We start from the raw sequence: 24,410 nt of genomic DNA on the forward strand, positions 1-24,410 counted from the left end.
TTTTCACTGTATACTAATTCATGTGACAATAAAATCAAATCAAACAATAGGAGGAAATGGTTGGGGACAGAGTGGACACATTTTCCCACATGTGGGAATGGAAGGGCAATTAAATTTTTAATGTCCTGAATGATTAAGTATATAAAGACTAAATAAAGCAGAAAAAAGCTTACACTAGGCTCATAACAGAGAATCAAACAGATCTAAAACATGAATAAGAGGTACAAACATGATTCAGACATGTTGAAAAGAGCTGAATATCAGAGATGAGGTGACAATGACTTCCATTTGCATCGATGCAGCATCTGATGGAGTATGGCAATAAGGAACCTAGCAACAGTGAAATCAATGGGATTCAGGTGGAACACTCCCTGCTGGTTGGTGTCATACCTGGCACAAAGGAAGATGGTTGTGGTCCATCATCTCAGTTCCATGATATTACCACAAGAGTTTCTTGCAGTAGTGTCCTAGGCCCAAACATCTTCAGCGCCTTTGTCAATGAGCATCCTTCTTAAGGACAGAAGTGAGGATATTGCTGATGACTGCACAATGTTCAGTAGCATTCCATGTCCAAATGCAGCAAGACCTGGACAATATCCAGGCTTGGGCAACAAGTGGCAAGTAACATTTGCACCACATAAGTGCCTAGCAATGATCATCTTCAACAAAAGAGGATCTGACCACTGCTCTTTGACATTCAATAGCATTACCATCACTGAATCCCTGGCTATAAATACCCGAGGGTTACCATTGACCAGAAACTAAACTGGACTAACCATATAATCCTATGGCTACTAGAGCAGGTCAAGTGCTAGGAACTCTGCATCGAGTATCTCTCTTCCTGACTCTCCAAAGCCTGTCCAGCATCTAAAATTCACAAGTTGGGGTGTAATGGAATACTCTCCGTTTGCATGGATTGGCGCAGCTCCCACAAAACTCAAGAAGCTTGACACCATCCAGGACAAAGCAACCTGCTTGTTTTCTACCCATCCACAAACATTCAAGCCTATCACCACCAATGAACAATGACAGCAATGTGTACCATGTAATAATGTAGGAATTCACCAAGGCTCCTAAACCCACACCACAGAAGGACAAGAGCAGCAAATCCCAGGGACCACCACCACCTGGAGGTTCCCTACCAAGTCACTCACCATCCTGACTTGGAAATACACTGCTGCTCTGTCACTGGTTCTGCCTGGGGCAAAATTCTGGAAGGGGTAGCAAGTAAAGAAGGACTGTAATGTAAATGTGTTGGGTAAAGGTTTGGGGGAGATGTAGTATAAGGGTAAAGCAAAATAGTGTGGATGCTGGAATCTGAAACAAAACCAGAAAAATGTTGGGAAATCTCAGGTCTGACAGCATCTGTGGAGACAGAGTAGAGAAATAAGGTTCCAGACCCTTTCCACAGATGCTGTCAAATCTGCTGAAATTTTCCAGCATTTTCTGTTTTTGTTGTGTAATAAGGGTGTTTGGTAATGTGGGATTGGAGAACAGTGGTGCCAACAAAATGATATAGAGAGAGACACAGGACAGTAGAATTGTATGGAAGAACACTGGTACAAGTCACTATGAAGTTAATTCCTATTTTGGGCTATACTAGGTATGCATTGTCAGCAAATAATACTGTTCAACTATACAAGTATCTGAACTTATCTGTAAGACCAACTGAACAAGCCATAAACATCAAACAATAATACTCATTAACAAGTGATTATTAGCTATTATTTGAATATTGCATTCATCCCTATCAAATATTGACATGCTCCAAAAATAATAAATATAAAACACTTACAGGCCACCAGGTCATGGCTCTTCCAGCAAGAAAATATCCTCCCACTGTGCTCTGGTTGGCTTTCACAGATGACTGTAATGCAAAAAGATTTTTTAGATGTGTGTCTTTCAATCAAAGTCCAAGTGAAATGGAATAGACAAAAAAATTAAAAATGAACTGTATACATCACAATAAGGTCATTGGGACCCAGTGAGGACTTAAAAGTACAGGAACAAGGAAATGTTCAAAGAAAAATTAGCCATCGCGATTTTTTTTAGCCTGCTCAGCTCAGAGTAAAAACTACCTGTTTAATTCAGTTATACCTCGACAAACGTCTGCTTAAGCAAGCAAGCCCCAAGAGTAATTTTCACATAAAAAAAGTATTTCAAATATACAGTAATCAAACATTTGCTCACATTTTGCAGTGCTTGCAACCTAAAGTGGATCGTTAAATGACATTCCCAACAGCTTAAATTTCACTATATTATAAACATGCAGTAAATGTTTGATTTTAGTTCACGATCTATGTATAATCACCAGGACTATAAAAAAGTGTTAAGAACGTAATTAAAAAATGAACAATCGGAATCTGAATGTTTACACAAAAGAATTCTCAATTATGTCGATGTAAGACAACAATAGTAAAGGAATGCTAAAATCTCTTAACTGCATTATTTTCACCCAAAAATTTTATTAAAAATCCCTTGGGTTTTCTAAATGCACCAGGTCGCAGAGTCAGTTTATTGCATTACATCAGCTTCCAGTACAAGTCCAAGGAGGTTTTAACGACAAAGTGGAGGGAGTACATTCCCACCAACAAATGAAACAATATACAGCAGAAGATGCACTATATTAACTTTATTCCAATTGTACAAATGTGCATTCGTAAACATCAGAGTTCAAGTCTACAACCTTCATTAATGTAAACTGAAAAATAAAGAGACTGGCTTAACTCAGGGGATTCTTATTAACTCACCCATATTCCAATGCTAATAACAAATGCAAAGTAAATGATAATCACAACGATGTCTGGTGTCTCTAAGGTAAACATTCTCGAAAAGCAGAATGCTTGTGGGTGGCGGAAGTCTGAAATCAAACAAAAAATACTCAGCACGTGACAGAAGTATCTGTGGAAAGAGAAAAAAATAGTTTCAAGTTTTGCGACCTTTGATCAGGTCTGGGAGAAGTTGTGGAGGTGTGATAGGTTTTGAGCAAGCGGTGGGTGGGACAAGGACTGAAGGGATGTCTGTGATAGGGTGAACATCAGAAGAGACTGGGTGACAGAAGAGATAGGTCATCCAAGGGCCAAAGGCGTGAAGATGTGAGCAGGAGTGAAACAAAGAGGCAAAGGATGTGGCCAGAACAGGTGTGCTGCTCACTGAAAAAACAAACAAAATGGAATAGAGATGATGATACCCTGATCCACTCAGACTATCCCCCATCTCTTTTAAGGGGCTTCTTGACAAATACATGAATAGGATGGGAATAGAGGGATATAGTCCTTGGAAGGATAGGAGGTTTTGGTTCAGACGGGCAGCGTGGTCGGTGCAGACTTGGAGGGCCAAAGGGCCTGTACGATGCTGTAATTTTCTTTGTTCCATCTCCTTCTCCCAGCACCTTTCCATGCAAACGCAGATTTAACATCTGCTTTTCAACCTCAACTCTCCTCACTGTCCAAAGTCCCAGATGCTCCTCCCACGCCAATCAATGTTTTATGTTTACTTCTTTCAGTTTAAGCTGCTGCATTTGCTGCTCACAATGTGGCCCCCTCAACATTGAGACCACCAAATGCAGAGTGAACCATCGCTTTGCGGAGCGCTTCCATTCTGTTCATTTTTGTGTTTTGTTTTTATTCCAATTCAATCAAATCAAGTCCAATTCAGAGTCTCAACAAGTTGAGACATTTCCGATCCAAGCTGACAAGACAGGGCTCTCACCTCTTGTCTTGGGCTTGATCTACATGATCCAAGTGGATTGGAGTAGGCATTGCTCCTCCTCCAAGGCTTGATCTCATTTGCATCTTCGCTTAAAGGCTGCGATGCCGCTCTTGAAAGTTGCTTCAAATGAAGCTAAAATGTAACCTAATGACTTCAACCAAGCACAGCATATCAATACTGCACTTGATCTTCACCTTCCTTCTGTTCATAGATACGATCCTGGGCTTCTGATGGTGTGTCCTTTTAATTCTCCACTATCTCCCGTGCTATCATTTTTGTCCTCTGCAGCTGTTCCAGTGAAGCTGAATGTAAGCTTAAGGATCTTTCAATTGATCACTTCACAGCCTTCCAGACCTAACACTGAGTTTAACAATTGCTGCCCTGTTTTGTTTCCCTTTGCTTATTTTTTTGTTTGCTTTCAGCAGCACACCTTCTCCAGGCACACAATTTGTGTCTTTGTTTCATTTCTGGCCACATCAATATTTTTTTTGGCTGGAAGACTAATTCTTTTGTCCTTCAATCTCTCCTGACTTCCATCCTATCACAGATCTTAATTTTGTGCTTTTTCCACCCACCCCTTGCTCCATACCTATTACATTCTTGACATTTCCCTGTTCTGATGAAAGGTCAGAGATCTTGAAGGGTTACTGTTTCACTTCACAGGTGCTGCCATAACCTGCTGAATATTTCCAGCATTTTCTGTTTTTATTTCAAACACTCTGGCAACTTTGATTGCTGGTTTGATGAATTCTGTATGTTGCACTCTTTTAAACTGAACTTTAGACATTATTAATTATTAACAAATTTAAGTCAGATAATGCAATTAGCCAGACCATTATTCAGGTTTACTCAAAAGCCTGCTGTTTAAGGTTGCCCCATTTTAATTCTTCGTGGCTGTCAAGCAAAGCAGTTTCTTGTTAAGAGTGATAAATATTTTTCACAGTGCACAGAGTGGACTGGCTGCATTGCTTTTTCAACTGATGACAATTTAAGTTATTACTTTTGAATATACTTGAAATGGACTAAAGAAACATTATTACAGTATATGTCCCTAACTGAAAGGGGTTCAGAGAATAAAAGTCTGAAACTTTCAGGAAATGTTGTCTTTCAGAAACAATCATGAATCTGATGAGGTTCACCACCATCAACCTGACAAAATTCACTACCATTAACCTGATGATGTTCACCACCATTAGCCTGATAAGCTTCACCGCCATTAACCTGTTAAAGTTTACTACCCTTAACCTGACGAACTTCGCCACTATTAACCTGACGAGCTTCATTACCATTAACCTAATGAACTTCACCACCATTAGCTTGACAAAGTTCACCACCATTATCCTAGGTTCACTGGCAGTCTCATCATTAACTGGGGATGTGACGTGATAGTTTTGCAGCTTGTGCTGGTTAGGTGCTTTGGCTATGCTAAATTGTCCCTCAGTGTACCCGAACAGGCACTGGAGTGTAGCAACTAGGGGATTCGCACAATAACTTCATTGCAGTGTTAATGTAAGCCCACTTGTGACACTAATAAATTAAACTAAAACATAATTAATAGTAATCTCTGACCATAAGAGGCAACAGTGAGCAGGTCAGCATATCCTTTTTTTTAATCATTCGTCGGACATAGGTGTCGTTGGTGGGCCAACATTTATTGCCCATCCCTAGTTGCCTGAGCAGTTGAGTCAACCACATTGCCGTGGCTCTGGAGTCACATGTGGGCTAGATGAGGTAAGGACAGCAGATTTCCTTCCTGAAAGGACATTAGGAAACATCCCAAGATGCATACTCAGCAATATCAAGTGACACTTTTGACAAAGAGTCAAAAAATCAGGCAATGGGATGGCCAAAAACTTGATCAAAGAGAAAAGATTTTCATTTATATGCTTTTTTCAACCACCAAATGTCTTAAAGCACTTTACAGTCAGTGAATTAACTCTTTTGTAATCACTGTTGTAATATAGGAAAAATAATTTGCACACAAACTTCCACAATCAGCAATGTGATAATGACCAGATAATCTTTTTATCTGTGATGTGGACTGAAGAATAAATATTGACCAAGACAGTATGCCTTGCTGTTTTTCAAAGTAATCATGATGTGCAGATGCCAGTGTTGGACTGGGGTAAGCATGGTAAGAAGTCTTACAACACTAGGTCAAAGTCCAACAAGTTTATTTGGTAGCACAAGCTTTGAGAGTGTCACTCCTTCAGCTGAGTGAGGAGTTGTGCTCACAAACAGGGCATATATAGACATAAACTCAATTTACAAGATAATGGTTGGAATGCAAATCTTTACAGGTAATCAAGTCTTAAAGGTATAGACAATGTGCGTGGAGAGAGGGTTAAGCACAGGTTAAAGAGATACGTATTGTCTCCAGCCAGGACAGTTAGTGAGACTTTGCAAGTCCAGGCAAATCGTGGGGGTTACAGATAGTGTGACATGAGTCCAAGATCCTGGTTGAGGCCATCTTCATGTGTGCAGAACTTGGCTATCAGTTTCTACTCAGCGATTCTGTGTTGTCATGTGTCATGAAGGCTACCTTGGAGAATGCTTACCCATTACACTATCTGTAACCCCCCACGACTTGTCTGGGCTTGCAAAATCTGACTAATTGTCCTGGCTGGAAACAATACACACCTCTTTAACCTGTGCTTAACCCTCTCTCCACTCACACTGTCTATACCTTCAAGACTTGATTATCTTGTAAATTGAGTTTGTGTCTACATATGCCCTATTTGTGAACACAACAGCTCACTCACCTGAAGGAGTGACACTCCGAAAGCTTGTGCTACCAAATAAACCTGTTGGACTTTAACCTGGTGTTGTGAGACTTCTTACTCTTTCAAAGTAATACCAGGGAATACTTAATTACCAGCTCAGAGGGCAAATGGGGCCTTGATTTTGTTATTTCATCCCAAGGATAACATGACTAACAGTGCAACAAGCCCTCAGTACCAGATTTTTGTGCTCAAGATTTGATGTGGGACTGAGAGAATGTTTACAGCACGGAAAGAAGTCATTTGACTTGCTATTGCTATGTCAGCTCAAGGATAACGCCTCCACCTTTTCCCCCATAGCCACTGCAATTCAGATACTTACCCTAATACCTTTTGAAAGTGATGATTAAATCTGCCTCTGCCACTTACAAGCATTTCATTCACATACTAACCACTTATGTGAAAAGGATTTTCCTCATATCATCTTTGGTTCTTTCGTCATTCACCTAAAATCAATGGGAACAGTTTCTATCTAACGGGATTCCTTATGATTTTGACCATATCTCCTCTCAACTTTCTCTTCTCTAAGGATAACAGCCCTAGCTTCTCTAATCTACCCACCTCTCATCTCTGGAAGCATTCTTGAAAATCTTTCCAGCATCCTAATACCTTCACATCATTGCTAAGGTGTCGTGCCAGAATTTGACAGATTACTCACACTCAAGCTGAACAATCTTTTTACAAAGGTTTTCAAACCCACTGTTCCCAGGTTGGCATGACTGGAAAAATCACTGCATTCTGATCAGTTGGGTCCTAATTACATCATCTGGACTAGACATGCTTATCTAAAAATGGATCCTCGCATATTTTGGGAATGTACCCTTGCTTATGTTTAATTTGAAATGGGTCAGTTCTTAGATGGATAACTAATACATGCAATTTAAACTGCTCACCAACCTGCTTCCTGCCAAGTAGATAGGATTAAAATCACATCTCAGTATTTTAAATATAGCACAATTTAAGATTAGTATGGCAAAACTGCTCAGAACTTTGTCCTGAAGTGCATGTTATATCCAGAAGTTTATGTTCAATCATTACTGACCCAATTTCAAAATGTAAGTATTTTACTTTTAATACCACCCACACTACTCGTGCATTTCAGATTGTTGTAAACAAATACCATTGATTTCCTAGGATATTTATAATTAAGTGAAAACACTTGTAATCCTCCAGTTAAATGTTCCATGAATGATGATAAATGACTAACAATACTCAAATCCAGTTTCCTGCAACTGGTTTTAATGATACATCACAAAAACAACTAAATATATGCAAGTCAAATCCACACAAATGTAGTCAGGAACAGGAGGCATAGAATTAATGTGAATGGGTATTGTCATTCAAAGCATTTTCTCCTTGCATTTAAGCCATGTAGTAGTAGAAACAAAAACAGGAATCTGTTTTTTCATTCCTTGTATGCTTCCTATAGAAACACATTTTAAAATAAATGAATTAGATCATAAATAAAAAAACTACTTATTAATTACATCACAATAATATGTGCATTTGTCAAAGTTCCACTGATGTCAACACCAGTCAAGCAGTCCAGTGATGGTTGTTTCTAAAATCCAAAATTTTGAAGACTACTTTTTCTTCCAGAATTTGCTATAATCGTCAACTTTAAATTCATCTTCAAATTGCTCTTCTTTCATTCTAGCTCTTTTGGGAACACGTTTGCGCATTCTTGCTTTCCTTTCAGCTTCTGGCAGAAGGGAAACATCGACAGGCATCTGTAACAAATCAAAAAATTGTTTCAAGCAACCTGGGTGCTCTAATTATCCTGTGTAAGTGCACTAAAATACACAAGTCACAATGGGAAAATATTCAAGCCTGTCCAATACAATACAAGCAAACATAAACGATTCGGTTTAAAAGTACAGGCAGAATATGAAGAGTCATTCAAATGGGTGAAATGACTGCAATATACAATTAATTAGTAATCTCACCCTCGATGTCAATAAAACAAAGGGGAAAGTCATTGACTTCAGGAAGCATTGGAGAGGACATGCTCCTCCCTACATCAATGAGGATGAAATGGAAATGGTCAACAAGTTTCTAGGTGTCCAGATCTCCAACAACCTGTCCCAGTCCCTCCATGCTGACGCTATAGTTAAGAAAATCCACCAATGTACTATCTTAGGAGACTAAAGAAATTTGGCATTTCTTTACGACTCTCAGCAACTTTTACAGATGCACCGTAGAAAGCATCCTTTCTAGTTATATTACAGCTTGGTATGGTTCCTGCTGTGACCAAGACAGCACGAAACTACAAAGGGTCATGAACGAAGCCCAGTCCAACGCAGAAACCAACCTCCCTCCCATCCATTGACTCTGTCTACACTTCTCGTTGTCTTGGAAAAGCAGCCAGCATAATTAAGAACTCCACGCACTTCGAACATATTCTCTTCCACCTTCTTCCATCAGGAAAAAGATAGAAAAGTCTGAGGATAAGTACCGATGACTCAAGAACAGCTTCTTCCATGCTGCCATCAGACTTTTGAATGGATCTACTCTCTACACCCTAGCAATGACTTTAACACTACATTCTGCACCTTCTCCTTTCCTTCTCTATAAACTGTATGCTGGCTATATAGTGTGCAAGAAACAACACTTTTGATTGTATATCAATAGATGCGCCAATAATAAATAAAATCAAATTAAAATTAGAACTGGGCCATTTAGGGATGAATTCAATAAAAGTAAAAGTAAAGTTTATTAGTCACAAGTAAGACTTACATTAACATTGCAATGAAGTTACTGTGAAATTTCCCTAGTCACCACAGTCCGTCGCCTGTTCGGGTCAATGCACTTAACCAGCATGTCTTTCAGACTGTGGGAGGAAACCCACGCAGATACAAGGAGAACATGCAAACTCCATACACACAACAGGAATTGAATCCAGGTTCCTGGCGCTGTGAGGCAGCAGTGCTAATCATTGTGCCACCCCTAAGCACCTTCATACAAAAGGCAATGAAAATCTCAAACTCTCTCAAGACGCTGGTGAGGACAAGTCAATCGAAACTTTCAAAACTAAGAATTTCTTTTATTAAGCAAGCCATATTAAGATACACATTCATTAAGGTCTAATGGGATGGCTTGAGAAATTGAATGGCTGACACTTGTTCCTATGTTGCTGGTGCTCTGGTGAAGTATTAATAATGATTTGAGTTTGAGATGTCAAGCATAACTAATAAAACACAAATAAACACTTTTAGATTGCACTTTGACTAACAGCATATGCACATACTAATTGGGACCTGAGTAGGCCACTTGGATCCTCCAGCCTGCTCCACCATTCAATAAAATCATGGTTGATCTTACTGTTGCCTCAATTTCCCAGTCCTGCCTACCCCACTAATATTTCACCCCTTGGTTATTCAGAACTTAAAAATATTCAGATTCTGCTTCCACTGCCTTTTGAAGTGTGTTCTAAAGATTCACAATCCTCCAAAAAAAAGTCTCATCTGTCGTAAATAGGTGGCCCCTCATTTTTGAACAGTGACTCTAGTTCTAGCTTCTCCCACATCCACCCTATCAAGATTGTCAGGATCTTACAGGTTTCACTCAAGTCACCTCTTATTCTTCTGAACTCCATCGGATACAAGCTTAGTTTATCCAACCTTTCCTCATAAGACAATTTATTTATTCCACGTATTTGTCTGGTAAACCTTCTCTGATCTGCTTCCAACACACACATTTTTTCTTAATTAAGGAGGCCAATACTGTACACAATAGTCTAGATGTGGTTTCATCAATTCCTGGTATAACTGATGAATAATCTCCCTGCTTTTGTATTCAGTTCCCCTTCCAATAGCTTTCCTAATTAGCTGCTGGATCTGCATACTGGCCTTTTGCAATTCACGAACTAGGACAACCAGGTCCCTATGCATTTCAGAGTTCTGAAATCTCTCACCATTTAGAAATATGCTATATGCTTAATTTTTATTCTTCCTGCCAAAATGGACATTTTCACATTTTCCCACGTTATATTCCATTTCCACATCTTTGCACACTCACTTGACCTATCTGTATGCATTTGTAGCCTCCTTATGTTCTCTTCACAACTTACTTTCTTAACAATCGTTGTGTCATCAGCAAACTTAACAACCATATTTTTGACTCCTTCATCTAAATCATTTATGTAAATTCATAGAATCCCTATAGTTCAGAAGGAAGTCACTTGGCCCATCAAGTCTGCCCTGACCACAATCGCACCCAAGCCCTATCCCCATAACCCCAAGCATTTACCCTAGCTAGTCCCTCTGACACGAAGGGGGAATTTAGCATAGCCAATCCACCTAACCCGCACATCTTTGGACTGAGAGGGGACACCAGAGCACCGGGAGGAAACCCATGCAGACATGGGGAGAATGCGCAAACTCCACACAGACAGTAACTCAACCTGGGAATTGAACCCGGGTCCCTGGTGCTGTAAGGCAGCAGTGCTAACCACTATGCTACCAATCCAATTGTAAAAACCTGAGGTGCCAGCATTGATTCCTGTGGCATGCCACTTGTTACATCCTACCAACCAGAAGAAGACCCATTTATGCCGACTGTTTCCTGTTCTAATCTTCTATCCATGTCAATATGTTACCCACTCATTATGAGATTTTAATTTTGGTGTGGCAGTTTATCAGATGCCTTCTGGAAATCGAAGTACAGTACATTCACTAGTTCCCCACTATCTACAGCACACATTACATCTTCAAAGGATACCAATAAATTACTTAAATAGGATTTCCCTTTCACAAAATCACTTTGACTCTGCCTGAATACCTTGATTTTTCTAAGTACCCTGCTATAAGCAAAGTTGCTATCCTATGTTTCAGAAAAACTGAATAGAAGTCTGATCCAGCGTGAAACCTATGTTTCAGTTAACACGAGCCCTTCAACTCAAATAAAATATCTATAATGATATATATGGAATTGAAAGTAGGTCCTCAGACCAAATGAAACAGACTCCAGGCTGAAGTATTCCCCTGACTCCACATTAGGATACATATTCCCCCGCAACCTGTGTAGTAAAGCAATGGGGAGCCCCATCTTAATAATCACGCTGATTTCTTTAACATTACTAGGAAATTTATAAGCTATAATCTATTCAGTTTCTATTCTATGCAAATATGAGTTAGAAATTTATTTCCTCTCACATATTCCTTTCTTTAAATAAACAAGTCTTCTGCAACAGATATATTTTAACCTGATCTTCTTCGACAGACTTTTAACACCTCAACCACAAAGCACAAAATATAACGTTATTCTATGTTTTCATCACATGCTGTATGAATATTGTGTTCTTTGTAACTTAAAACAGCAATGTGCACAAAGTTAGCAAGTAAAATGTTTTGTTAAAGTTAACAGCTGTTGTGAAAAAAGTTCAGTCCTGCTGAAACAAGCAGTACATTGAAGAAATTGTGAAAGATATTAAATAGTCTTTGCTGTGTTCTGGATTAAGTGATTGAAGGTTGAGTTATTGTGCAGATATAATTTATATTTCCTATAATCCTGGAGACTACTTGAATAAAGAACTATATGTAGGTAGATCAATGAAGCGATACACATACACCGCCATCTTTATTTCCTTATGTCAAGTTTCAATATGATATTGGAAGCTAGCTACTCAGTCTTTTCAAGATAATGTTTGACGTGGGAAACCCACTAATATGGGTTAAATCCTCTTCATCTAAAATACTTGCAAAATGTTTTTGAGTTAAAACATTATGGAAGATTCTGAAATAACAAAATTCTATTTATGATACCTTGTGTTTCTTCATAAATTCCCTATAATGCAGAAGGAGACCATGTGGCCCATCAAGCCTGCATGAATAACAATCCCACCCAGGCCTATCCCCATAAACCAACATATTTACGCTGCTAATCCTCCTGACACTAAGGGGCAATTTAGCTTGGCCAATCAAACTAACCGTACAGCTTTGGAGCATGGAAGGAAATTGGAGCACCTGGAGGAAAACCATACAGACACAGGGAGAATATGCAAACTCCACACAGTCACCTGATACTGGAATTGAACTCTGGTCCCTGGCACACTAAGGCAGTAGTGCGAACCACTGTGCCATCCTTAGAAACAATAAGTCCTTAAACCATAAGCTAGTTTGATTGTTTTTTTAAACAAATTTGCTTCCCTCCCTCACTAAAGAATAATTGTTTAATCCTTACCATAATAATTTTTTTAGGCTCCTTGTATCGGATATTGATAGTGGACCCATCAGGTCGAACCAGCAAAACAGGATACAGCCTGGCATAGACCTGCCTTCCAAAGTGAACTATTGATGTTCTATTTGAATTGTTCCGCCTGGGCACACTGGACACAGGATACAGAGCAGGAAGCAATCTTTCAGAAATATTTAGCTGTAAAGAACTGTTAAAAATAAAAATTTTACTAATAAATTTAAAGAAATGATTACTAAGTCTGTTAAAGCACATACATAACTTCAGTGACGATGGAAGCTAGGTTTGAACGTGCAACTAAATTGGCGAAATTAAGTCTATGAAAACCTAACTTACTAAAAATCAGACCACTGATTCCCTTATGTTAGTTAATCTGCTGGAAGATATGGGGAGGTCAAATAATCATGTTTTTGGGAAAAGAAAGTTCTGCATTTATGTACTACTACTCACAACAAAAGTATGTCCTAAAGTGCTTTACCACCAAAATAAATTACATCTGAAGTGCACTAACTGTTGAAATGTGGAAAAATGGCTGCTAGTTTGTGCACAACCCCCCGCAATGTAGTAATAATTAGATAGTCAGGTTTTTGTTCTGTTGCCTCAGGTTATCTATCGGCTGTTCTTCAAAATAGGGTCATGGGAATTTCTATCTACCCAAGACACCGCCCTTGATTTAATATCTCATCTGAACGATGACACGTCCAACAATGCTGCACTCCTACAGCACTTCAGTGAAATGTCAGCCTAGATGCTGTACTTAAATCTCTAGAGTGGGATTTGAACCCACCATCTTCTAATTTAGAAGCTAGAGTATTAACAACTAAGTCAAGGCTCATTATGGAAAATGTGATCCAGTGCATATAAATTGCCATTTAATACTTCTTTTGGAATCTTCCTTTTTTCTAGTCAGGCATATGGGCATTCTGAGTCAGCCACTCAGCTCAGTAAAGACTTGCAAGCAATGCTGATGGCTGACAGCAGATATGAAAATCTTTCATAAACTGCTTCAAGCAAGTTGACTTAGGAATAAAAAGGGAAACCAAGGAGAAGCTTTTTCACATGAAGGGAACATGACTTAGTTGTTAGTACTTTCGTCTCTAAATTAGAAGATTGTGGGTTCAAATCCTACTTTAGAAACTTGAGCACAAAATCTAGGCTATCATTTCACTGAAGTGCTGTAGAAGTGCTGCATTGTCAAGGGCGTTATCAAGACAGCTTTCACTCAAGAGATTGTTTGATGCCTTTTTGGAGAGGGAATGATTTAAAGAATATAGTGGGAAGCTGCTAAGGTAACAAAGGAATTGTTCCACCTAGTGGCTCTTCTTATTAAACTTTATAATTATATGCAGCTTTTGATCCACCACCTCCAATCTTTGTTTCTCATAATTAGCAAAGAGCTTTCTTTTTTCAAATTTTCAAACTTTCCTTTCCCAGAATGGTTAATTTTATCAAGAAAAACATGATTATTTGACCTCCCTATATCTTCTAGCAAATTAACTTAACACAAGAAATCAAAGGTTTGATTTTTAGTAAATTAAGTTTTCATAGTTAATTTTGCCAATTTGTGTAAGGCATCTTATTTGGTTACCTCAGTGGTTCACAATACAGAGAGACGCCAACAGCATAAGTTCTATTCTTATATCGGCTGAGGTTATCCATGAACATTTGCAACCTTGTCCCTCACCTAAAGTATGGTGATCCTCAGAATAAATCACCATCAGTTAGCTCTCTCTCAAAAGGGGGAACCCATGGTTCTTGGGGACTGTGGTGACATTTCATTTCATTTCGGAGGTCCAAAAATCAGTATTAGTCACCAAATTGTTTTTAAAATTATATTTTTCTTTAATGTCCGATGACACAAAAGAGCGAAAGTTAACTAATACAGAAATCTGACCTACCGAAATCTGATAATCTTGCTTATCCCCCATAAAGATTGGGGAAATCACAGTTTTTTTTTACATAGCATCAAAATGCCCGAAGGCTCTTCACAGAATTCTGAAGCAAAATTTGAAATTAAGTTATATGAGGATATTAAAGGTGCCCAAAAACTTGGTTAAAGAGGTAGTGTCCTAAAGAAGGAAAGAGAGGCTTAGAGTGGAAATTTCAAAGCTTAAGGCCTTGGCAGCTTGTCCAGCATGGCCACCAACAGCAAAACAATTAAAATTCTGGATGTTCAAGAAGCTACAAAAAGCAGCACACATCTGTGAGTTGTGGAAGAGGTTACTAAGATAGGCACAGATGTGTCTTCATATCTTTTACAATAGTTTTCAATAACTTGGAATTCAAGATTAATCTGATATGGCACATTTTTCTGCAGAGGGATTTGAAAGCATGAGTGAGAATTTTAAAATCAAGATGCTGCTCAATGGGGAGTCAATGTACACCAGTGAGCGGAGGGATGATGGATGAATGGGAATTGAAAGAAGCATGCACGTGGACAGAATGCTTTGAATGAGCTCAATTTTACAAACAGGAACACAAATATGAAAGGCCAGCCAGGACTGCATTGGAATAGCCAAGTCTAGATGTAACAACAACACGGATGGGTATTTCAGTAGCAGATGAGCTGAGGCAAGAGTGCTGTTGGGAGATATGAGAGATGGGTCTAGGCTATTTCAGATATGTGATCAGAAGCTCACCTTGGATTCAAACATGACACCAATGATGTGAGCAATCTAGTTCAGCCTTTTAAGGATACAAAAAAAGGTTCACAAATTTTGGAACATGGTGAGCAGAAAAATGTGCCATTATCAGATTAATCTTGAATTCCAAGCTATTGGAAACTATTGTTTGTGTGTAATATTGGTAATATGAATACACATATTTTCCCCAAAAGCACAAGCACTGTCAGATCACATTTTTCAAGTATGAGTGCAAACTAAAGTGGCGCTGGTTTGTAGCAGATATTTCTGCACAAATACTGCTGTCTCACATCAAGATGTGGAAATGACGGCGTTGGACTGGGGTGGGCACAGTAAGAAGTCAAATGTTGCTTGATGTGAGACTAGTAAGAAGTCTCACAACGCCAGGTTAAGGTGCCAACAGGTTTATTCGGTATCATGAGCTTTCGGCGCACTGCTCCTTCGTCAGGTGAGTGATGATGAAGGAGCAGTGCTCCGAAAGATAGTGCTACCAAATAAACCTGTTGGACTTTAATCTGGTGTTGTGTGACTTCTTATTGGTCTCACATCAAGCAACATTTGGCAGCGGGGGGGGGGGGGGGGGGGGTGGTTGCACAATGGTTAGCATTACTGCCTCACAGTGCCAAGAACCCAGATTCGATTCCCAACTTGGGTCACTGTCTGTCCAGAGTCTGCACGTTCTCCCCGTGTCTGCTTGGGTTTCCTCCCACAGTTTGAAAGGAGTGATTAGATGGATTGGCCATGCTAAATTCTCCTTCAGTGTACCCCGGTGTGTGGTAACTAGGGGATTTTCGCAGTAACTTCATTGCAATGTTAATGTAACCCTGCTAATAAACCTAAATCTAACATTTCAATGTTCCAACAAGGTAGGAAAATCCAGCTCATCCCATTCTCCGAAAGCTCGTGATTTAAATAAACCTGTTGGGACTTTGGCCTGGTGTTGTGAGACTTCTTACTGTGCCCACCCCAGTCCAACGCCGGCATCTCCAGCTCATTCTTACTTTTGACAGCTTTAATTTTTCGCGGGAGGTTTCAATCAAAATAGGGACAGGGTGACAAGACGCTCTGGGAGTTAAAGCAGCATCAAATCCGGGCCACGGTATGACGTATTCCTCCCAAATCAGTGAGGTGAATGAACTGACGGGCTCCTGGCCGGGCAGACGGATCCCAGCCTGGGTACGGGAGAGCTCCGCCCTGCAGCGGGGCCTGTGTTTGAAATGTAACGGCCGCCGTCCCCCCGCCCGGCTCGCGCCCAATACTCACGGCACAAACCGCCACAGCCGCGCGCTCCGGCCCAGCGCCATCTGCACAAACCGGAAATGTTCAGCGCACCGACCGGCTCCGCAGTGCAACGGCGGCACCGAATTGTAGTTCCGCCCTGCCCTGCCGGTCCGGGGGCCGCGTGTGTGCTTGTGGGTCAGTCCTCCTGCTGCCTGCCCGCTGGGTCGCTCGAATCTTGGCCCTGTCTGTGGGTGAATTACATCCTTGGAAATGGGTGTTTTTCCCAGGATACATACCCTATGAGCTCGGACTTATTTTGATGATGGATGTCGTCAATTTGTTCCGTTTCTTTTCGCATTTGAAATGTATAACATGATGTGAAATATCCGACACGATTCTCTCTTCATCGGGATTGCACTTTTAGTTTGCATTAGTTGTCAATTGAAGTATTCTTAAAGAATCCCTGCATGAGGCTAATCGGCCCATTGAGTCTGCACCTCTCTGACACAGCGTCCCACCCAAGCATTGTTTCCTACCCTATCCCCATAACCCCACACATTCACCATGGCTAACCCATCTAACCTACACCTATTGGGGCACTAAGGGGGAATTTAACATGGCCAATCCACCTAACTGGAACATCTTTGGACTGGGAGGAAACCCATGATGTAGAGATGTCGGCGTTGGACTGGGGTAAACACAGTAAGGAGTTTCACAACACCCAGTTACAGTCCAACAGGTTTATTTGGCAATAAATGCCACTAGCTTTCGGAACACTGTTACTTCGTCAGGTGAGTGGAGAGTTCTGATCACAAACAGCATATAAAGGCACACACAGTTTACAGAATACTGATTAGAATGCGAGTCTTTACAGGTAATCTGCTATTCAAGTCTTAAAGGTGCAGACAATGTGAGTGGAGATAGCATTAAGCATAGGTTAAAGAGATATGTATTGTCACCAGATAGGCCAGTAAGTGAGATGTCGCAAGTTCAGGCAAGTCATGGGGGTTACAGATAGTGGGACATGAACCCAAGATCCTGGTTGAGGCTGTCCTCGTGTGCGGAACTTGGCTATCAGTTTCTGCTCAGCAACTCTGCACTGTTGTATGTCGTGAATGCTGCCTTGGAGAACGTTTACCCGAAGATCAGAGGCCAAATGCCCGTGACCACTGAAGTGTTTGCCAACAGGAAGGAAGTAGTCTTGTCTGGTGATTGTCGAGAGATGTTCATTCATCTGTTGTCATAGCGTCTGCATGGTCTCCCCAATGTACCATGCCTCGGGACATCCTTTCCTGCAGCGTATCAGGTGGACAATGTTGGCTGAGTTGCAAGAGTACGTGCCGTGTACCTGGTGGATGGTATTCTCACATGAGACGATGGCATCCATGTCAATGATCCGACATGTCTTGCAGAGGTATTCGGCCAACGTTGTCTACCTGATACACTGCAGGAAAGGATGTACCGAGGCATGGTACATTGGGGAGACAATGCAGACGCTATGACAACGGGCGAATGAACACTGCTCGACAATCACCAGGTAAGACTGTTCCCTTCCTGTTGGCGAACACTTCAGCGGTCACGGGCATTCGGCCTCTGATTTTCGCGTAAAAAATCTCCAAGGCAGCCTTCACGACATACGACAGCGCAGAATTGCTGAGCAGAAACTGATAGCCAAGTTCTGCACACATGAGAAACGGCCTCAACCAGGATCTTGGATTCATGTCACACTATCTGTAACCCCCATGACTTGCTTGAACTTGCAACATCTCACTTACTGGCCTGTCTGGAGATAGTACACATCTCTTTAACCTATGCTTAATGCTATATCCACTCACATTGTCTGTGTCTTTAAGACTCATGTCTTTAAGACTTGAATAGCAGATTAACTGTAAAGACTCGCATTCTAATCAGTATTCTGTAAACTGTGTATGCCTTTATATGCCCTGTTTGTGATCAGAACTCTCCACTCACCTAACGAAGGAACAGCATTCCGAAAGCTAGTGGCATTTACTACCAAATAAACCTGTTAGACTTTAACCTGGTTTTGTGAGACTTCTTACAGAGGAAACCCACACAGACACAGGGAGAACATGCAAACTCCACACAGACAGTGACCCGAGGCTGAAATTGAATCTGGATCCCTGGGGCCGTGAGGCAGCAGTGCTCACCATTGTTGTCACCATGCCACTTATCATTTAATGTTCTGGCCACAAAATCTATCCATGTGATGTCAATAAATGCTCTTATGTTCATCCTATAAGGGTTAGGTCCTTAATAGAGAATCCAGCTACAAGTCATCAAGCAGCCAAAAAGTTCCAGTTTCAGTATTCAGTTGAGAACCAAACTCCTAGATATTTGGCTGCAAGAAACCTTACAAGCTGCTGTGAATCCTTCATTTTACAAGACTGTTTTTTAACTTCAAATAATCAAATCTATTCCAAAGACCACAAGCCTGCCGCATGGGAAACTGGAAACCATAAATCAGAATTCTGTGATAATGTTTAAGTAACTGTAATCTGCAAAAATGTATTTTGACTCTGTATCCAATCTTTGTGAGTGTGTGTGTGATCAAGTATGTGAGAATAAACAATCTTTATTTTAAACTTATGAAAGCTTGCTGCTGAATTCTTTAATTGGAATGCACACCTCTTTCTATACAAAATATACTGAGTGTGGGTTGTTAGAGAGCAGATATTTTCTGTCCATGACATTGGAAATGACCTATTCATCCTGAATCTCTACAGTTATTTAGCCAATCCTCATTCACTACTAACATATTACCTGCAAAACCATGAGCTCTTATCTTGTGCCATAATCTTTTATTATAATTGAGCGCATTCATTCAGGCAGACATGCTCCTGATTTGTGCCTCCAGCTTGATGGAAAGGGTTCGAGAGGTTAGGAAGTGAGTTGTGGTGCAGCGGCACAGTAGCACAGCAGTAAGCATCACTGTTTCACAGCACCATGAACCTAGGTTCAATTCCCGGCTTGGGTCACTGTCTGTGTAGAGTTTACACGTTCTCCTTGTGTTTGTGTGGGTTTCCCCCAGGTGCTCCGGTTTCCTCCCACATTCTGAAAGATGTGCTGGTTAGGTGAATTGACCCGAACAGACACCAGACTGTGGCGAGTAGAGGAATTTCACAGTAACTTCATTGCTGTGTTAATGTAAGCCTTACTTGTGACTAATAAATAAACTTTACCACAGAATTCTGAGCCTTTGACCTCTTGTAGTCAAAATGGCTGGTCCAGTTAGGTTTCTATTCAATGGTTATCCCATGTTGATGGTTAGAGATTCAGTGAAGGTAATGTCATTGAATGTCAAATTGAGATGGTTAGACTTTCCGTTGTTGGAGATAGTCATTGCCTGGCACTTGTGTGGCATGAATATTTAACTTGCTACTTATCAACCCAAACCTGAACATTGTCCAGTTGTCCAGATATTGCTGCATGTGGGCACAGAGGAACAAAATTGTGAATGCACTGAACATTGTGCAATCATCAGCGAACATCTTCAATTCTGATCTTATGATGGAAGAAAGATCATTGATGAAACAGCTGAAGATTCGACCTGCGACTTTACCCCGAGGAACTCCTGCAATGATGTCCTAGAACTGAGATGATAGGCCTCCAACAGCAACAACTTTCCTGCAAGGTATGACTCCAACCTTTGAATAGTTTCCCCCAACTCCAATTTTACAAGTATTCCTTGATTACAGATTTGGTCAAATTACTCATTGATGTTAAGGTAGGGGGAGGCAGCAGCGTAGTGGGCTGGTAATCCAGATACCCAAAGTAATGCTCTGGGGACCTGGGTTCCAATCCCCCATGGCAGATGATAAAATTTGAATTCAATAAAAATCTGGAACTAAAATCTAATGATGACCACAAAACCACTGTTGATGGTGGTGGAGGCTGCCTTGCTAAATATTTTTAAGACGCGGGTTGATGGGTTTTTGATAAGCGAGGGGATTAAGGGTTATGGGGAGAGGGCGGGAATGTGGAACTGAGCCATGACAGATCAGTCATGATCTTATTGAATGGCGGGGCAGGCTCGAAGGGCTAGATGGCCTACTCCTGCTCCTATTTCTTATGTTCTTATGTTCTTATGACTCTTAGGGTTGCCCTCAGGGATGGGCAATTCATGCTGAATCTTAAAAAAAGTCAGTCACTATTACCTCAACAATGAAGTTAAACTTGTCCATTTTGGATCAAGACTATAATAATGCTTGATAGCATTGTCAATAACATCTTTCATCTCTTTGCTGATACACAGAAAAATACATAGAAAACAGAAACAAGAGCTGGCCCTTTGAGCCTGCTCTGCCATTCATTATAATCATGGCTAATCATGAAATTGAATACACTGAACCCACCTTACCCCTGCATCCCAAGAGTTATATATAATTCCTTCTTGAAATTACACAAGGTTTTGACCTCAACTACTTTCTGTGATAGAGAATTCCACAGATTCACTTCTCTCTGGGTGAAGAAATTTCTCTTCACCTCAGTCCTAAAAGGTTTACCTTTTATTCTCAAACTATGACCCCAAGTTCTGGACTCCCCAACCATCAAGAACATTTTTTTTGATTCTACCCTGTCTAACCCTGTTAGAATTTTATAAGTTACTATGCGATCCCTCCTCACTGTTCTAAAGTCAAATGAATATAATCTTAACTGACTTAATCTCTCCTCATATGACTGTCCACCCATCCCAGGAATTAGCCTGGTAAATCTTCGCTGCACTCCCTCTATTGCAAGGATATCTTCCTCAGATAAGAACACCAAAATTGCACATAGTACTTCAGGTGTGGTCTCATCAACACCCTATACAATTGCAGCAATCTTGTTAGAGGCTTTGGCATAAAGACTTGTTTGCTGTGAGATAGGTCATCTCCCTCCCCTCCTATTGATTGTAGGGCTGGAGCCTTTTGTATTTGCTTCACTTAAACTCACAAATTGGACCCGAATCTTCACACATAGGCCAAAATAAGCCATTATGGTACTTGCTTTTATACTTCCCAACCATTGATGTGCATGACTTAGAAGCAACCTCGTGTGTCAAAACTCAAGCTGCTTCTTTGAAATTATAGAAAGGTTAATGGCACCCTCTCTCAACAGTACCTTTTCTCACTCTCCTTTCAAGTAAAATCCAATCTTACTGCATTAACTGATATTCATATATACATACTGACAGAATGCACAGGGACAGATCATTACAGTGCTTCGCTAATAATATCATTTGATAATGGGAAAAAAAATCCAAAGCTTTGGACAGAGGTTTAAGGTGGTGGAGAGTAGGTACAGAGGAGATGTCAGGGGTAAGTTTTTCACTCAGAGAATGGTGGGTGCGTGGAATGGGCTGCCAGCAATGGTGGTGGAGGTGGATTCGATAGGGTCTTTTAAGAGACTTTTAGATAAGTACATGGAACTTAGTAAGATAGAGGGTGATAGGTAAGCCTAGTAATCTGTACGATAGGGACATGCTCGGCACAACTTTGTGGGCTGAAGGGCCTGTATTGTGCTGTAGTTTTTCTATGTTTCTAACCTCAAATAGACACAGGAAATGCATGATGTATATATCAGTATACATACATTGATAGACATATTGGTGGGTGGCACAGTGGCATAGTGGTTAGCATTACTGCCTCACAGTGCTAGGAACCTGGGTTTGATTCCTGGCTTGGGTCACTGTCTGTGTGGAGTTTACATTTTCTCCCCATGTCTGTGTGGGTTCCCTCTGGGTGCTCTGGTTTCCTACCACAGTCCAAAAATATGTAGGTTAACTGCATTGGCCATGCTAAATTGTCTGTTTGTGTCAGGGGGATTTGTAGAGTAAATATGTGGGGTTACGGGAATAGGGTTTGGGTGGGATTGTTATCCATGCGGGTTCGATGAGCCAAATGGCCTCCTTCTATACTGTGGGGATTCTATGGTATCTAAGAGATGGCAGAGTTAAGGTATGAATTTTAAGTATGAATGATCCTTTACATCTGCCAAAAATTCACATCCAAAATGTTAAAGCGTCTTGTCCTTCATCAACAGTTGCACATATAATAAGGCGTATTCTAAGAAAACTAGAGTGGGAATGTTTTTGAAATATAACTTAGATGTGCCAAAGTGCAATACAGATTTCAAAAGCCTAGCTTATTCCTTTAACTGATGAATACATGATTTAAGTTGTTACAGATGCAACTTTCCTGAATTGCTCACATAGACACCAAATTAAAATAAATGAAAACAATTGTTAAATGACATAAATTTTTTTAAAAAGTATAAATTTCATTCAAAAATAATGGCTGGGATTCTCCCAAAACAAAACTAAGTGCCCAATGGATGGGAAAAAGGGAGTATTTCCTGCCTATTTTTTTGGGCGTACTTGTCAGAACGAATCTCTGACACTCTGTGCAATACAGAGTGCCTCAGTATGATTCCCTCTGGTAAATAAGTTTAAAGCTGGCAGCATATTGCTGAGTGCACCATCACGCATCACTCCCCACTACTGGTTTTCTTAACTCCCCCACCCCCCGATTGCTTATCTGGTGGGCCCACTCCCTCAGCCAGCTTCAATCTACTCCCCCATCCAGCTCTGATCTATCTCTAGCCAGCTCTGATTTATCCCCCCAGCTAGCTCTGATCTACCCACCACCCCCCCAACCCCACCAGCTCCAATCTATCCCCCAGCCGGCTCTGATCTACCCCCCTGCCAGCTCCAGTCCCCCATGGGCCTGTCTCACTCTACGCCTCTAGCCAGCCCTGGGGTGACGACGTCTGTTCTCCATTAGCAATAGTAAACCACGCTGGAGGAAGCCTTTCCCAGCGGATGAGGGGAGGGACTAGTGGGCCCAGAGAATACCATTTCAAGCCTGCTCAACATATAGAAATTGTTATTTCCATATGATAATCAGCTCTGTTCTGGTCTCCCGTGCAGAGCTGATTGCCCAAAAAAAAGTGCTTGGGAGATTTGCGACCAGCGAACCTCACTGAAGACTGGTGTCTCCTGGCCCGCTGTGCTGCTCATGCAATGCAGTGGGCCAGGGGAATCCCAGCCAAGATGTGCAATGAGTCATAATTGGAAGAGGGCAGGATCTCAGAGGGTTGTGAGGCTGGTGAAAGTTATGAAGATGAGGAATGAAGCCATAGAAAAATGTGAAAACAAGGATGGGAATTTTAAAATTCCCATCTCAGACTGTGAGTCAGTAAAGGTCAATGAATACATGACAATATTGGATGAACAGGACTCGATGTGGGTTCAGGCACAGGCAGCAGAGAGCTTAAGTTTATGGAAAATGGAAGATGAGAGACTGACCGGGACAACGTTGGAACAGTCAAATCTAGAGGCAACAAAGGCATGGATAAGGATTTCAGTAGCAGATGAGCCAAGACAGGAGCAGAATCTAATGACATTCAATGAATTTGGGGAGCAGATAAGTGGTCAGTGAAACTTTTCTCGGAGTGAAATAACGTAGTTCATGCAGTTTTGAGGGAGAGAGCTGGATATTCATAATATGTCTTGTTTAAGTTCTCTGTCCCATTTTAGTTTATGAAGCAATTTAATGATGTTTTCTGTAAAAATGTCTGGATTGAGTGGAAATGCATATGTACTTTGCAATGGAAATGTTTCCCTCCTGGGTAATACCTGAAGATGTTTAAATGCAAATTTCTTTGACTAACATACATTTTCAATGTTTTGATCATATATTCTTTTATAAAAATTGTTCTTTTGAAAACATAGGTCAAGTTAGACTTGAATTGCACAAGTATACTCTACTGATAGATAATTTGTTTAGTATTTACCATGCATATATTTATTTCACCAGCACAGGGCTTCAGATAGTTCTAGGAATAAATTTAGCTTTCCAAATTA

The 24,410-nt window shown here is 40.7% G+C and overlaps 2 protein-coding genes across 2 annotated transcripts in view; both read right to left on the reverse strand.

The window, feature by feature from the left end:
- slc5a9 (solute carrier family 5 member 9) overlaps positions 1-2,929 on the reverse strand; it is a 59,442-nt gene extending 56,513 nt beyond the window's left edge. The window contains exons 1-2 of the mRNA XM_080195505.1: positions 2,751-2,929; positions 1,796-1,867 (exon numbers count right to left, since the gene is read on the reverse strand). Coding sequence (XP_080051631.1) covers positions 1,796-1,867; positions 2,751-2,825 — 147 coding nt within the window. The 5' untranslated portion in view covers positions 2,826-2,929. The remainder of the gene's footprint in view (positions 1-1,795; positions 1,868-2,750) is intronic.
- A 4,771-nt stretch (positions 2,930-7,700) lies between these two features.
- Positions 7,701-17,022, reverse strand: mrpl55 (mitochondrial ribosomal protein L55). Its single transcript, XM_080196563.1, has 3 exons — positions 16,589-17,022; positions 12,672-12,873; positions 7,701-8,221 (listed from the first exon to the last, which is right to left on the reverse strand). Exons 1-3 carry the CDS (start codon positions 16,627-16,629, stop codon positions 8,075-8,077), a joined length of 390 nt encoding a protein of 129 aa, XP_080052689.1. The 5' UTR covers positions 16,630-17,022; the 3' UTR covers positions 7,701-8,074.
- Between the last annotated feature and the right edge of the window lie 7,388 nt (positions 17,023-24,410).

Source organism: Carcharhinus amblyrhynchos, chromosome 9 (assembly GCF_965287045.1).
Source record: "Carcharhinus amblyrhynchos chromosome 9, sCarAmb.v2.hapA, whole genome shotgun sequence".
Taxonomy (NCBI): domain Eukaryota; kingdom Metazoa; phylum Chordata; class Chondrichthyes; order Carcharhiniformes; family Carcharhinidae; genus Carcharhinus; species Carcharhinus amblyrhynchos.